At 37.0% G+C, this 16,947-nt stretch overlaps 1 protein-coding gene across 1 annotated transcript in view; it reads left to right on the top strand.

The window, feature by feature from the left end:
• Window positions 1-16,947, top strand: part of Pawr (pro-apoptotic WT1 regulator) — a 109,741-nt gene that overhangs the window by 67,661 nt on the left and 25,133 nt on the right. The window contains exon 5 of the mRNA XM_004623753.2: window positions 11,350-11,384. Coding sequence (XP_004623810.1) covers window positions 11,350-11,384 — 35 coding nt within the window. The remainder of the gene's footprint in view (window positions 1-11,349; window positions 11,385-16,947) is intronic.

The following is a 16,947-nucleotide window of genomic DNA, read 5'->3' as shown; positions in this document are numbered from 1 at the left end:
CACACTCACTGGACCTGGGCTAAGACTGGGCCCGGGGGTTCCCAGAACACCGCAAAATTCCTACTCGGCAGGCGGCGTGGGGAGGTGCTGAAGAGTGATGGGGGGGCGGCCCGAGGGGGTGGGAGAGGGTCCGGCCCAGGCTGTGCCTGGGGTATGACAGGTCCCGCCGGCGCAAGGTAGTAGGAAGGTCTCCAAACACTCACTGGACCTGGGTAGGACTGGGTCTGGGTTTTCCCGGAAGTCAGCAGAAATTCCTACTCAGCGGGTGGGGTGGGGAGGTACTGTGGAGTGGTGGGGGGCGGCCCGAGGGGGTGGGAGAGGGTCCGGCCCATGCTGTGCCTGGGCTGGGACTGGTCCCACCGGCGCAGGGTAGCAGGAAGCTCTCCACATACCCACCGGACCTGGGCTAGGACTGGGTCTGGGGGTTCCCGGAAGTCCTTAATTCAGTTTCAAATTAGCTCTTGTTTTAAATTCTTGTGGTACAGAAAATTTGGTTTATGGTAAATGGTGTAACGTGGCCTTAGTATAAAGCAAATCACATCACAGACTTTTTTTTGGTAAGGGGCAGGTATTGAACCCAAGGCCTTCTGAATTCTAAGTGTGTAGTATATCCCTGAGCCATTTCCTTAGTCCCAGGATCATTTTATATAAGCTGTAATTTAGAAATAGCCTTAACAAAATCTAATCTTAAATTATTGTTTTGGTTACTTTTCTCTTGTTGCTGGGACAAAATACCTGACACACAAAATTACGGAAGGAAAGGTTTATTTAGCTCACAGTTTGTGGAGGTTTCAGTCCATAATCAGCTGGTTCCAAGGCAGAGTGGCACATGACAGAGGGCAGCAGTTCATGGTGGTGGAAAACAGCAAAACAAGAAGAGCAAAAAGGCAGGAGCAGTGGCAACAGCAGTTGTGGTGTCAGCAAGCCTTTCTCTCGTCCTTATATTGAATTCAGTTTGTTTGCCCCAGCGCCAATGTAGCACTCACAGCCGCAATCCCAGCATTGGATCATGAATTAATCTCAAACTCTAGAAGCTGCACCATGACTGCATAAGGCTTTGGGGAGGACACATAGATACAAACCGTAACAGTTACCTTTGTGGCATTTTGAGATCTTAAGCTTACTTTGTCTTTGCAGAGTTCCTACCTCATCTTTTTTTTATGGTACTGGGAATTGAACTCAGCCTAACGCCTGCCAGGCAGGCACAGCTGTCTCACCTTTCTTTTTTTTAATTTTTTTTTTTTTTTAATTTTAACATTTATTGTGTGTGTGTGTGTGTGTGTGTGTGTGGCCAGCTCAGCCCACCAGGGGGCGCGGCTGGCTGGCATGTGGTGCTGGGGGATTGAACCGCGGTCCCTGTGCTTTGCCAAGCTTGTTCCAAGTAGATGCCTTAGACCACTGAGCCATCTCTCCAGCCCCTGTCTCACCTTTCTAGAGGAGTACACAGATCTTCCCATTTTACTGATGAAAAGATGGGAAATACAGTCAGCTTGCAAGGTTATGATAGCATTTGCACAGAGGGGCAAAACGTAAGCTTGAAATGACCAGGAAGTGTAGAACAGACTTCATTATCCTTTACTTTTATAGGCAGAGTGAATTGATGTGATGACTAATGGGATTGTGTGGGTTTATCTGTTTCCCTTTATCCCCTTAAGTTGCTGCCACTGCAGATGATAATTATCACAGTTGTAGAAGTATCTCATTGTAACATAATAAAAGGTAACAACCAGTATCTGTTTTTTATAATCCAAAAATCTTTGTTTTCTTTTGTCTAACAAATTTGAAGTTAAATCTAGATTGCTTCAGTGAAGACTTCCCACAAGACAAAGGTTACAGTACTGGGAGAGAGACTGTGTGGCATTTTAATTGAGAGTCTAGACCTGGTTTCTGTTTGTGGCCATGCTACTGCTTGTCTTGGCAAAACCAGATATTGGCATATACAAATAACATCAGGCAGTGTCTTTAGCAAGAGGAACACTTGGATTCTATAGAACAATGGCTCTAGAGTCTACTCACGGTCTAGTATTCCAAAATACATGCATAGATATGCAGCTTTCCTGATCTGGGCTCTGAAGAGCTCACTACTGAGTTTTCACTTTTTCGTGAGGCTTCTTAAATTTGTTCTCTGACTTACACTTCGTTTCTCCCATTTTGGTTTGTATATTTTGTTAGTATGCCTTGAAAAGGTTTGCGAAACAATATTTTGATTTTGATTAAAATTTTTCAAATAATACAAAATAAAAATTCAGAAACTTTAACTATGACTTCATTTATACTTAAATTTATGTAGATAATCATAGTAGTTTGTCAAGAAAAATTTAATTTTTGGATTGATTCATGATTAGTGAAATTTGGAAAATAATAAAACATGTAAAAAAGGAAAAGTGCTTGAGTTGGTCACTTTCTCTGTGTATTGTTTTCCTATGAAGTCTTTAATTTTTTAAGCTTTGAACTTAATATATCGGGCTGGGGAGACAGCTCAATGGCCTAAGTGCCTGCCTGGCAAGCCCAAATCCTGAGTTTGATCCCCAGTACCACATGTCACGCCAGCCCCAGGAACCATGGGTGCTCTGTGCCTGCCCAGAAACTGGGCTTGGTGGTGCATACCTGTGAACCCAGCACTAGGGAACCTGAGGCAGAAGGGTCACTATGAGTCCAAACTGCGTAGTGAGACCCTATATCAAAAAATAAAATAAAATTTCCATTAAAAAAAACCTTAATCTATCACCAGGTACTGTGGCATATCCCTGTAATCCTGAGTTCATGAGAGGCTGAGGCAGTGTGAGTGACATAGAGCAGGATCTCTCCTTGTATAAGAGAAACTTTGTATTTGAAGTTGATTTTTTAAAAAGTAAGACAGATGGTAGAAAAATGCAAGAACACAAAAGGGTATATGGTTAAACGTTTCTTTCAGCTGCCTGGTAACCTTCTTCTAGGGTGTCGTGAATCAGTTTCCAGGGATTCGTTTCACTGTGTCTAGCTGTCCAGGCAACAAATGGCCAATATAACCATGGTCAAAAGAGTCTAGCTGCTGATCTCACTAATAGCAGACTCTGGCATCATCTGTTTATTGCTGGTTTTATCAGCATGCAAAGTGTAAGTGTTGTGGTGTCAGGTAGGCTTTCACTCAGATGTCAGTGAAGGCCCTCGAAGGCCAAGCAAGGAACCTTGTTATAGAACCTTGGTATAGACCAAGGTCTATACCCGATCTCTCACCGTCTTGGTTACTTTTCTTTCATTGCTGGGACAAAATGCGCGACACCCCAAATTAAGAAAGGAAAGGTTTATTTTCCTTAGCTCATAGTTTGTGGAGGTTTCAGTCAATGTTCCCCTGGCACCAAGGCAGAGTAGCACATGACAAAGGGCAGCAGTTCATGGTGGTGGAAAACCACAAAACAAGAAGAGTAAAAGGCAGGAGCAGTGGCTGAAGCAACAGAAGTGGCCCAGAGCAAGCCCCCTCCCTTCCTTACACTGTATTTAGGCTCTCTGCCCCAGGCCGGTTGCAGCACTCACCCATAATTCCAGTGTTGGATCCTGAATTAATCACAAACTGTAGAAGCTGCCCTAATGACTGCATGAGGCTATGGCGGGACAACTAGACACAAACCATAACACTCACTCTTTGCTCTCTGACACTCTTACCCTGCACACAGCTTCCATGAACCAAGTATCTTTGCTCTGTCTGCCCTTGCACTCTGATGTTTCTGCTTCAATCCAGTTTTCTATCTCTTCTACTCTTAAGGCCTCTTTACTGCAGGTGCTGTAGTTCTGTCATCATGTGTTCTCACTGAACATTCTTCTCATCTGTTTCCTAGATTGACATTGCCAGTCAGCAGGATGCCCCCCTTACTCTTCTAAATCTTTCCTAAACTTTTCCATCCTTGGATTGACTATACTTCCTGAGTGCCTTTCTTTATTCTTGCTCAGATCCTGAAACCTGATCTTTGGAATGCTCTTCAATGAAGACCTCTTCTCAACCTGATTAGATCTGGACATTTCCATATGATACACACTACCTGGGCTCTGGTACATGATATATGTACATCTCTGAAAATTCACAATCATTATAGTCATAAAAATAGCTCATTCTGGGCTACTTTCTTGAATGGATGAGCTTCACACTCTGGGATTCTGCCTGCCCCTTCATAGGCTTCCCTTTCTAACTTTGTGTCAGGACTAATGCTTTTTCTTCTGTGTTTTATAGAAACACTATTTGCCCTGTTTTGGTCTCTTAGAATAGGCATACTTCTGTCATGTGGTTGGGTTCCTCGGTTTGTTTCAACTCCTTCTACTCCAGGCAACTCTTCTTCTTGTAGACCTCCAGTATTCTGATACCATGTGTCAGCCATGAATTTTCTTTCTGTCCTTATTCTAATAAATTAAGACTGAGTTGGATTTTTTTCATTACTATATGTCATAGAAATTTTGTTTTGCAGACATCATCAACAATGTCTCTTACAAATTATAGATACCAGTGAAGGTATTTTGAGTGAGTGTTGAGAACCACTGAACATGTTATGTCATGATCAAGGGCTATGGATTTGGTACTAGTTGATTTGAATAACTTAAGTATTAATTTGCTATTCTACTGGGCTTGTGTTTGTCTGATCTCATTTTATAAATGCTTTTTTTTTTTTTTGAGTTCTAGTTTTCTACTGCACCTGTAAATAACTATGTTCATGGGATTTCCTTATTTGCCATTGTAAGCTTGAATGAAGCAGAGTATTTTATTTAAACTTTCACAAAGCAGTTTGTGCTTTGCCAGGATTGTCTCAGCTCTGCCTGGAGTTTTCCTTTTCTCTTTAGTAATATAAACTATCTTATTGCAAGATCAATTCAGGGAAAGTGTATTTGAAATCAGTTGTATAACATAACAGACTTTGTAGTTTTCAGAGTATGTAATTACATAATCTTAAACTTTTCAGACCAGTATCAGTCTTAGATCTGATTTTTACAAGCAGGCTCAATAATAATGGTATTTCTCTGTTTTTGCCACATGAAGAATGGAATACTAACTTTTAACAGCTATGGTAGATATTAATATGTTACTAGTAATGATACACTTAATTTCCTTTGCCTGGAAGTTTATTCGTGGTCACTGAAATAAAGAGGTTTCTATTTAAGAAATCTATGGTGAAGTTTATAGTTTATTAAAATTTATTCTAAGATGAAGGAGTATCTAACATTTTTTTGTCCTTAAAATTATAAGAGAGGGACTGGGGAGATAGCTCGGTTGTCTAAGCATCTGCCTGGCAAGTGTAAGGACCCAGATTTGATCCCTGGTACCTCATGACGTGGGGCCTAAAACCCTAGGTGCACCCTGCTGACCTCAAAACAGGGCGTGCTAGTGCATACCTGCAATCTCAGGGCTGGGGAGGCTGAGACAGGAAAATCACTATGAGTCTGAGCTGCATAGTGAGACCTTATAATATTAGTGAGTGAATGCATGAATGGATTTAAAAAATTAAAGCCAAAAAAAAAAAAAAAAAAAGAAAGTCAGGTGACTGGATGTACATGGGGTTGTTACTGCATCATCTGTTCTATTCCGCTGATCCACATGTCCATTTTTGCAACAGTGCTAAATTGGTTTATCACTGTAACTTTGTAATATAACTTCAATTCTGGGACTGTGGTGCCTCCTGTTTTGCTTTTGTGTCCAGCAAATTATGTTGGCTGTTCTGGATCTCCTCTGGTTCCATTTAAATTTTAGGATTTTTTTCTCCCTAGTTTGTGAGCAAATGTAAATACACATGTTCATACATTATGTCAGTTTTGTAGTTTGGCCAGTTTGGTAATATTGTTTCTGCCAATACAGGAACAGGGAATATCTTGATGTTTTTTTTGAGGCCCTCCTCAGTCTTTCAGAGTATTACAGATTTTTAAAAAAAAAAAAAAATTATTAGTACACGTGTGTAGTATATGCTGAGTACATTCATCATAGGAAGTGTTTGCATGCATGTGACACATCCGCATTGCTTTCTTTCCCCTTCCTTACCTGTCCTTGCCACTCTCCCTTGCTTCCCTTCCACTGGACCATTTTCTTCCTACTTCCCAGTATCTTTCATCCATTTTGGTTCTTATTTGTTCCTTTGATTGGTTAATACCTAAGTATTTAGTCTTTATTGAAGCTGTTGTGAATGGTGTTATTTCTCTAATTCTTAGTGGATTCATCATTGGTGTATAGCAACATTTTAGACTTTTGTGTGTTGATTTTGTATTAGATACCTTACTGAATTTGTATATTAGTTTTAGGAATCTTTTGAGGGGATTTTTTGGGTTTTCTATGTAAGGATCATGCCATCTGTGAGTAAGGATAGTTTTACTTCCTCCTACATGTATTCCTCTTATTTCTTTCTCTTGCTTCATTGTCTTAGCCTTTTTTTTTTTTTTTTTTTTTTAAGGTAGAGTCTTGCTATGTAGTTCAGGCTGGCTTTGAACTCATGGTAATCCCCGACTCAGCCTTCCAAGTTCTGGGATTACAGTGTGTCACCGTGTCTAGCTTTTCAGTTTTTAACAACTGAAAAGTTTTCACTTGTTTCCTATTTAATGTGATAACTGACAGGTTTGTCATAAATGGTTTTGTCAGATTGAAATCATGTTCTTTGTTAGAAACATACAGAAACTATATGTTGAAATGATCATGTGATTTGTGTTCTTCTGTTTCTGTGCTGTATTAAGTTTATTGATTTAAAAATTCTTTGAACTATATCTGGGATGAAGCCTACTTCTTCATGTTATATGATCTTCTAAATGATTTGTAACACAATGTTTGCCCATATCTTGTTTTGAATTTTTACATCTATATTCATTAATGAGACTGGCCTGTAGTTTTCTTTTTTAATTGAGCCTTTGTCTGGTTTTGGAATCAATTTAAAGTGAACTTCCAGAAATGAGTTTGACAGTACTCCTTCCTTTTAAATTTCATTAAAGAGTTTGAGAAGTATTGGCATTAGATTTTCCCTGAAGTTCTTGTAGAATTCAGCAATGAATCCATCAGGTCCTGGGCTTTTCTTAGTTGATATATTTACTATTGCCTCAATTTCATTTCCTGTTACTAGATTATTTTCAACATTTTTATGTCATCTTAGTTTAGTTTTGGTCTTTCATATGTATCCAGGAATCCATTGCTTCTGAATTCTCCAGTTTTGGAAGTTAATAATGTTCTGAAACTCAGTGGTATCTGTTGTGATTTTGCTTTTTTCATTTCTGATTCAGTACCATTGGCTAAGGGTTTGTCTATTTTGATTATTCATTTGAAGAACCAGTCCAATTCATTGATTCTCTGGATTGTTGTTTTAGTCTCAATTTCATTAATTTCTGCACAGACTTTTTTTATATTTCCATCCTTGTGCTGGCTTTGGCTTTCTTTTTTCTTTTTTTGGATTTGGATTTTCTAGGACTTTGAGGTACATAATTAGGTTGTTAATTTAGGCTCATTCTGTTCTAATGAAAACATTCACAGCTATATACTTCTGCATTAGGATTGTATTTTTTGTATTGTGTAGTTTGTTATGCTTTTTGGGCATTATTGTTCAGTTCTAGAATAATTTCTTCTGTGACCTATTAATTATTTAATACTGTATTGTTTAATTTCCGTGTGTTTCCATATCTTCTGTGCTTTCTTATGCCCCCTCCCTTTTTCAGTGCCAGGAATTGAACCAAGGACCTTGTGCTTGCCAGGCAGGCACGTAAGCTGCTGAGTTATATCTCTGGCCCCTGATTTCTAATTTCAGTGCACTGCGATCTGATGGATAGAATAATTCTGATTCTTTTGTGTTTAAGGATGCCTTTTGGGCTAGTATGTGGTCTCTTTTGGAGGGGAAAGTCAAATGTGCTGCTGTGAAGAAAGTTCTGTAATTGTCTGGTGGAACACTTTTGATATCAAGTCTTTTTTCAAAGGCACTGCTCAACTGATTTTTTTGGGGGGGAGGTTTAGTTGATTTGGTTGTTTGTAATAGTGAGATATTGAGGTCTCCCAGTTGTGTTGATGTTCATCTGATATTTTATGTCCTGCAGTGTTTGTTTTACACAGTTGTATATGCTGGTGTTCGGTGTATGTGTTTATAGTTATCTCTTTCTTGGGAGTTGTCCTCTTAACCAATAAATAGTAACCGTCTGTATCTCTTCTAATCAATTTTGACCTGAATTTCCACTTTCTCTGAACATAGGAGAGGTACTCCTGCTTGTTTTTGGGGTTCTTCTGCACACAATGCTGTTTTTCATCCTTAGATTTTTAGTACATGAGTTTCTTTTTAGATTAAATGTATTTTCTTGTATACAGAATATTACTGGATTTTGTTTCTTGACCCATTTTGCAAACCTCTCTCTCTTTTGATTGGGGAATTCAAACCATTCACATTGAGAGTTATTGAAAGATACTGACTTGTTCCTGTCATTGCATTATTTTCCTGCTGCTAGTTTCTGTTTTTCCATTTCTTATTAGCTGTTTACACTATTTGGTGTATTCATTCCTCTAGACTTTTCTTTTTCCTTTTCATTATTGACTTTACTGTCTCTGGGATAGCCTTGAGGTATTTATTTATTTATTTGGAGTGCTGATTTGGTTGCCATAATTTTCTTAAGATCCTCTTTTTCATGGAAAACCTTTAACTGTCCATCAGTTTTCAAAGATAATTTTCAAGATGTATTAGTCTATGTTGGAAGTTGTTTTTCTTCTCTCTCTCTCTCTCTCTCTCTCTCTCTCTCTCTCTCTCTCTGTCTCTGTCTCTGTCTCTGTCTCTGTCTCTTTTTTATTTCGAGGTACTGGGGTTTGAACTCAGGACCTTGCGCTTGCCAGGCAAACGCTTATTCTACTGAACTATCTCCCCAGCTTGGAAGTTGTTTTTCTTTTAGGGTTTGGCACACTTTAATTCCAGAGTCTCCTGGCTTTGAAGGTTTGTGTGGAGAAGTCTGCTGTAATTTAAGTGATTTTTTTTTTTTTCTAATAGCTTTTAAAGATTCTGTTCTTATATAAGACTTGTGGGTTTGGTGTTTTTTTTTTTTTTTTTATTATGATGTGTCATGGAGAGGTTTTTTCCCTGATCTTGGCTTTTTGATATTTCATATGCTATATAATATTTTCTTCATACTTGGAAAGTTTTCTGCTCTTCTGTAAATTTTGTATCACCAATAGCTGTTGCATTCATTTCCCATGAATGTCCTCTTGTTTTGAAGGTATCCCTGAATATATTGTCACCTGTCTTATTACTGTTGTTTCACTGTCATGTAATCCCCTCAACCTAGTTGATATCACTGTTTGTAATAGAAATTTAAATCCTCAATCTGATAACTCTTCCTTCAGTGAACTGTCTGGTTGGAACTTTGCTTATCTTTTTATAAAGTTTGTTTCAGTGTTTTCATACATTGCCATGTCTTTTATTGTGCCATGTGGTCAATATTTACTAGCTTATTCTGGAAGGGTCATCTTATAAAGGGAGCTTATTCTTTCACTTTAACCAGGTCAGAAATTCTTTTGATTGTAGTATTTTTCTTGGAGACTTAATGATTAAAGGTTATTTATTTTTTAGAAAAAAAAGGTTTTTATCAGTATTTTTTAAAAAGCTATGTATTTTGACCTGTTTTATTAAAATGAAACTGCAGGGGAGATAGCTTAATAGAATAAGTGCTTGCCTGGCAAGCACAAAGTCCTGAGTTCGATCCCTAGTACCATCAAAAAGTATATTTTTTTCTAAAATGAAACTGCAAAAAATATTTGAATAGTGCAGACTAACAAAATGACTGCTTCATCAGTTATGAGGCAATTTTTTTTATCCCAGTGGTTATTATTAACTTTCAACAATCTTTTTATTTTGTTTTTATTTTCTCTTTTATGTAGTACATGTTTTGCAGGGTTTCACTACACAAATTGGACCTGTAGCGATCCTCCTGTTTTCAGTCTCCTAAGCGCTGGGATTACAGGCCCATGCTACCAAGCCCAGTCTCAGTAGCCCTCTCAGTGCCACAGGCGGGGCCAGCACTCTGTCTGAGCAGGCACTTTATTTATTTTTTATTTTATGTTTTAATAATTTTACTGAGAAACAGCAGTGAGACAGTTTCAAAACTGATAAGTAGGACAGTTTCAATGATTAATACATTGCATATTGTTGTCTTCTTGGTGGTTGTTCATAGTACAATATGCAAACATGATATCCTGTCCACAAACACTATTAGTACAAATCTTTCTTGTCATGAATTAAGAGAAAGTAACTGTATATCTATCCTATTTTGAATATACAGATACAAATTGGTCCTTCATTTGTATCCCCTTTTTTTGTTTAGTTTTGTCAGAGATGGGTATTCCATTGTCATTTAAATTTTGTAGGTGCATAGATTCAGCAAAATATTCCAATGTAGTCCAGTAGTCCATAATAGTAGTGGGTTTTTAGGAAGAATGTATGCAGTGTGTGAATTAATTGAAACTGTCCTACCAATTTGGTTTGAAACTGTCTCATTGCTATTTGTTTTTCTATAAAATTATGGAAAAAAATAGTAGTGGGTTGTAGGACTGGCAGTGTCAGAAGTTGTTGACTTGAGCCTTTTACAGCTCAGCATATTAATATGGCTTCACTTTTTATACTTTGCTTTTATACTTTCCTGCTGCATGGTTAAGACCAAGATAAAGAAAGACCTATATAACAAGAAATGTAACTTTTGTATCTGAAAAGGTCAGTCAGATCCCCTCAGGATTTATCCTGAAACCCTGTACCGCAGTTTGTAGAACCTTTGTCAGTGTCAGCCATGTGGGTGAGTCATGGCCATTGCTTGACCAATTTTGAGCAGGAGCTTTAACCACTGAGCTTTCTGGCTAGGCCTAATCCTTTTATTTTTTTAAAACTATAATCATGATAAAATATACTCTGCGTTTTTAAAAAAAAGCTTTATGTAGTAATTATATGATCATTATATGTATATGCAGAATTGTAACTTTTTTTAAAGTTGAGGGCATAAAAAATGAAGTGGGATGGATGGATGGATGGATGGATGGATGGATGGATAGATAGATAGATAGATAGATAGAGTGGTTATATTGTAAGTGTCCATTGCCAGAGGATTTAAGTTGACTCAGGAATGATGTCCTTTCTATTTTCTGAGCTCTTGAAATACTTTGGGATGTAAAATCAGGTGTTGTCTTGTTTGATCAGAGTTATGAATTTTTAGAAGAAGTAATTGCTCTAAATTGGTTCTTTAAAAGTTAGGTATACTTTCTCAGTTTTTTTCTATCAGTTGGTTTTTTTCAAAATAAGATGTACTGTAACAATTGCTCTCTTTTGTTTTGTTTTTTAATCAGTAATTGTGTACTTAACTTTCATACAAACCTCCAGGCTGACTTATCATTACTTTACTTTACAGGAACCATCTAGAACAGTTTCAGGAAGATACAAAAGGTAAGAATGCTACCACCTCCTGCCCCATACTGGGGATTGGATCCAGGTCTTAGAGCTCTTTTCCTGGCTTAAAGGTGGCTGTCGATTGCAGTGTCCTCATGTGTCAGGATTGGTGACAAACACGGATGTTGCTTCTTAGGGGCTGCTCATCCCATCACGGGGACCTCCACCTTCATGACCTCATCTAAGCCTGATTATCTCCCATATAGTCCATCTCCAAATACAGTTCTGTCACACTGGAGATTAGGGCTTAGTGTCAGTTGCACAGTAAACAACCCTTCTCAATAGAAATGAGAAATTGTTCAGTGGAATTACGAGAAAGATTAACTTTCTTCTTCCTTTTAGAGACTATAGAGGTTGCGGAAGCATAAGCTAATATTTGTGCTAATAATCGTAGATCAGTGAGTACTTTACTATTCATAGTGCTTTCTATACATGGAAGTAGTCATATTTCACAGTTATTTTATGGATTGGATACAACTTTACTTTTAGAATTATTTCCCAGGGGTTATAAACATAGTCAGTAGCAGAACCTGGTTTTTAATTTAGGCAGTTTGATTTTAGACCCTAGATGTTAGTAAGTACACTAGACTATCTGTGTAGACTCATACATATAAAACCTTTTTACCTATTCATAGGTTAAAGTTTAAAATACATTTGTTATTATATTTCATCTAACACATATAGCAATTATGTATGAGTAAAATTTAAGTTTTATTTTTCCTGTGGGCCAGAGTATCTTTTAGCAGTAGGAAGAGATAAAGTCAGGATAATCAGCAGTAGGATGAGTAGGTCTAAAACTTTTTCTGGCACACAGAAAGCCACTCAATAGTGGTGCTGCGAATTTTATTTTTACTTCTGAGTAGTTTTGATAGATATAATAAAACATCTTTTAATCTTTTATGTTTTTATTTACTATGAATAGTTGCAAGTGAAAAGAATATTTTTCCAGAAATCACCTTGGAAAAACTTTGATATAACTTATTCCCAGGCTGCATTCTTAAACCAAAAATTTTTTTAATCATTTTTTTGTTTGAGATATATTGATAAATTTTGATGTTTTTTGTACTACTTACATAATTAGTACAAATGGAGTTTCACATTATAAATGACATTTATGTTCTTTTAGTACAACCAGTAGGGGACTACTTTCTACTAAAACCTTTTTTTTTTTTTTTTGCAGTACCGGGGATTGAACTCAGGATTTTGGGGGAATACTTTTTAAAAATCTTTCTGAGAGGTTTATTGACATATCATTGTGTTAAATCAGAAAGAAAATTGATTTCTTTTTCTTTTAAATGTTTTATTTATGTATGTATGTATGTATGTATGTATTTATTTATTTATTTATTTGGCACAGGGTCTTGCTATACAGCCCAGAGTTGTAGTGGTCCTCCTGTCTCATCCTCCCCAGCGCTGGGGTTACAGATGTGTGCCACCATACCCAGCTTTGGTGGCCAGTGTGGCGTGCCCTTTCTGGGCTGGTGTAGCATATGGTAATGGGGATCAAACCCATGTCATGTCGTTGGCTTGCCAGGCAGGCACTTGGGCCGCTGAGCTATCTCCCCAGCACTGAGAATTGTTTTGTATATTATACATTTTTAAGCTTTTAAGATTATTTTATTTATATGTTTTTTGTACTTTCATTTTTATAGCCTAGGATAAAGTGGTATGTTACTTTCTAGTTTTTAAGGATTTAAATCTAATTATTACTGTTAAAAATATTTGTAAGTTCCTAGTAATTTTTCAGAATTGTAACAATTTAATTTTTGTTTTGTTTTATTTTAACTAATTTTATTTACTTATTCATTTTTGGTGGAACCAGGGATTGAACTCAGGCCCTTGCGCTTGCCAGGGAAGCACTTATTCCACTGAGCCATCTCCCCGGCCCCACAATTTAATTTTGATACAGCCTAAAAAGCAAAAATAACCAGATACACAAAAATCTAGAATTTATACCTGAAGTTATCTGTTCTTTTCTGGTTAGAATATATCATATCAAAAATTTATTCCTATCAATCTGTGCAAATTGTAATAGTGACTAGAGTGTGTTCTTCCTGAGGGTCTTGCTGACAAATGAAGATGACAAGTTAGGAATGGGCTGAAGGACTGATATTATATGTTAGAAAGTGTTTTCAGTAACCTTAAAGGAACTTACACGATGCATACAGAGCTAGAAATAACTTTTAAATGGTTACTAAAAAGTTTAAGTACTTAGAAAACTTAATTTATATTCTTACAAATGACTGTTTAATTTTGTCTCACTGATGTCAAGAAGGTACTTTGTTAGCACTAAGTCTGTGAAACACTCAGACTATTTATTCTGTATTTTAAGGCAGAATGGATTTGTTTGTACAGAACATCTCCTATATTCACTGTTTTTCATACTTTAGAGGAGGTGGGGAAATGAGATTTCCTATAGTCAAGTTTTAAAAAAGACTAATGCCATGTGTTTGTGGGCTTTCATTTTTTAGTATAAAATGTTGTTAGCAGAATGTTTACTATGGTAAGTTTCTAGTACATTGCTTAAATTTTAAAAAAGGTAGAATAATTCTGAAGCACTTGAAAAAGGTAGGATTAGCCAAGGTGTGTCATTTACTACTTGGATTTAAACATGCATTTCACACATCATGAATGATACTGATTAAAAACTTGGAAACATAAGATAGGCATTGTTTTAGTTTTACATAATCAACCAGTTTTGTTTTCACAATTGTATTTAGTTTAGTATTATTTTATTAAGTAATATTTATACAAGAATAAGTGCTTCTCACCCTCCACTCTACTCTTATGCTCAGTAGCATTAATAGATTTACTAGTTTGTAAGACTCCTAAACATACTTTATCTTACATAGCCTATCAGACAGCACTTGAGGTGGCATCCTCTCCCAGATAAGGTCTGTCAGCTTTTTCAAAAATACTCTTTTTGAGCAAAAATTGAGTTATAATAGATATCTGCAGGATTCATGTTATTATGGTTTTATAATTCATGTAACTTTATCCAGACTTTCCTTCATTTATGTTTAATTTATATTTGGATTTTGGTTTTTGTTTTTTGTTTTGGTATCTTTCTTTCTTTTTTTTGTTTTTGGCCATAATTTTATTGATAAACAAATAGTAATGAGACAGTTTCAAATCAAATCGGTAGGACAGTTTCAATAATTAACACACTGCATACATTCTTCTTAGTGGTTAATTGCTGTACAAGATGCGGACCTGACATCCCGTTTACAAACACCTTTAGAACAAATCATTCTACTCATTAAGAGAATGTAACTATATATCTATCCCAACCTCTCTGAATACACTGATACAAAATGGACATTCATCTGTATACCTTTTTTTTGTTAAGTTCCATTATTTGAATATTACAGGTGTGTAAACTCAGGAAAACATTCCAAAAGAGTCCAGCAGCCAACAATAGTAATGGGTCTTCCACTCCACTGGCAATGTCACAAATTGATGACCTGAGTTCCCCACAGCGCAATATAAATATAACAGCATGGCTTTACTTATTATATTTCGTTTTTATACTTTTCTTCTGGATGGTTAAGACCAAGGTAAAGTGGGACCTATGCAATAAGAGTTGTAGCTTTTGGGTTTTCTTTTCTTTTTTTTTTTTTTTTGACACAAGTCTACATGTGGTGCAGGCTGGCCTTGATGTCCTGACCCTCCTTTTCCTTTCCCTCTCCCGCTCCCATTTCTCCCTTCACCTCCTTTCTCCTTTTAATTTTCAGACAGTATCTCACTAAATTACCTAGACTGATCTAGAAGCTTTTGGATGCAGTTAATGTATTAATGAACAATTTGACCCTAACTCAGATTTCACATTTATTTGTCTATAGTTTTGCTTACAAGGAACACAAGGTAAATGTAGAAAAATGTGCCCAGCTCAACCAAGCTATGTGGGAAAATATAAAACACACTTAAGCATAACTACAGACAATACAAACATACACCAGCTGGCTCCAGATGAATCGTATTCTGCCTTCCATATGTAGTTTTATAAGTTTCAATCTGATTTGAGATAATCTTACTCACACTTTACAGTCATTCAGAAGCTGTAACCTTTCTGATGCCAATTTCCATGTCAAAACTTCACTTTTTTTTCTTTTTAAAAACGTTTAATTTATTTTATGTAGCTCGGACTCGTAGTGATCCTCCTGTCTCAGCCTCCCTTAGTACTGGGACTATAGGTGTGCACCATCACGCCCAGTTTCAGGGTGGGCATGGCGCACCTGGTGTTCCAGGGCCAGAATGGCATGTTGTACCAGGGATCAAACTGGGGTCCTTGTGTTTGCCAGGCAGGTGCTTAGATCACTGAGCTAGCTTTCCAGCTCCACTTATTTTCTTGAAGTTATGTCATAAAAATGTCATGTTTATATATCTCATAACTATTTAACATATAGAACACTGCCGACCATTTTTATTAAGTTCTTTCAGGATGTCACCCGTGAAGTTTGTGAGCATTGTGTCTGTATTAGTCATTTTTCTCTGTGAAACAAAGTACTGTTTGAAGGAAGAGAAGTTTATTTGGCTCACGGTTCTAAAGGATCCGGTTGGTTGGTTTCATGACAGAAATGCCATGGTGAAAAGGGCATGACAGGAGAGAACGTATCAACTCACAGTATTCAGGAGGCAGAGAGAAAAGAAAGAGCTGGGGAGTGCATCTTCCAGCTCAGCCCCAGCGCACCCTTACCACCAGGCTGTGCTTCCTAACAGTGCATTCAGCGGTAACTCATCAGTGGGTTGCTCAGACAGAGCCCAGACTTGCAGGCTTTTGGTTTTAACTTCAGAACGTGAGGATTATTAGTGTGTGCATCCGTGCCTGGCAACTCAGTTGTTTTTGAACTAATAGAGCAGGGTAGAACTTATTTGGAATTGAATAGACTCTGTTTAAGTTTGATAAGTGAATTATTTAGAAATATAATTTTATGCAGGGTTTAAGATGCTTCAGCACAGTTATGTCAACATTTTTTTAAATGGGACTTTATAATGTTTTAAAACTCTTAGTTCTTCTTTATTTGCACATCTGTACTAAGAGCCATGAAGTAGCAAGAAACTTCCCTGGTTGTCATTCAAGGGCCAAATCAGAAAAATCAGTTAGATTGTATAGAAATGAAAAGAAAATGATCCCAAGGAAGACTAGATGTATATCTCAGTAGTTGAAGAGAGATGGTGTTTTGGGGGTACATGTGTGACCTTTTAAAAAGCAATTATTCCTATTCAAGATCCCTCAACTTATTTCTGTGTTAGCGTATAGTAGCAGATTATTTGGGGCGCACACTAGCTATAGTCCTGGTATTAACAAATTTTGCAAAAGGAAGTGGAAGTAGCAAAATGGTAATTTACAGCTTATTGGTATGTTGGGACATTGTGTGGACTGAATTCTTCCATGGTGGATATATGGAATTTTCTGTGTTGTAAGCAAAATTTATGTAACATTTGCTGTGTATCAGGTATTTTGTAAGTGCTTGTTATGTATATTAGTTCAGCCCATTCCTCAATAGTACAATGGGGGAAATGTTTTTATTATTCCTGTTTTACAAATGAAGAAACTGAG

The sequence above is a fragment of the Octodon degus genome, unplaced genomic scaffold, assembly GCF_000260255.1.
Source record: "Octodon degus isolate 3935 unplaced genomic scaffold, OctDeg1.0 scaffold00004, whole genome shotgun sequence".
NCBI classification, from domain to species: domain Eukaryota; kingdom Metazoa; phylum Chordata; class Mammalia; order Rodentia; family Octodontidae; genus Octodon; species Octodon degus.
Note: the sequence above shows the minus strand (reverse complement) of the source record. Positions and strands in the feature narration are given on the sequence as shown.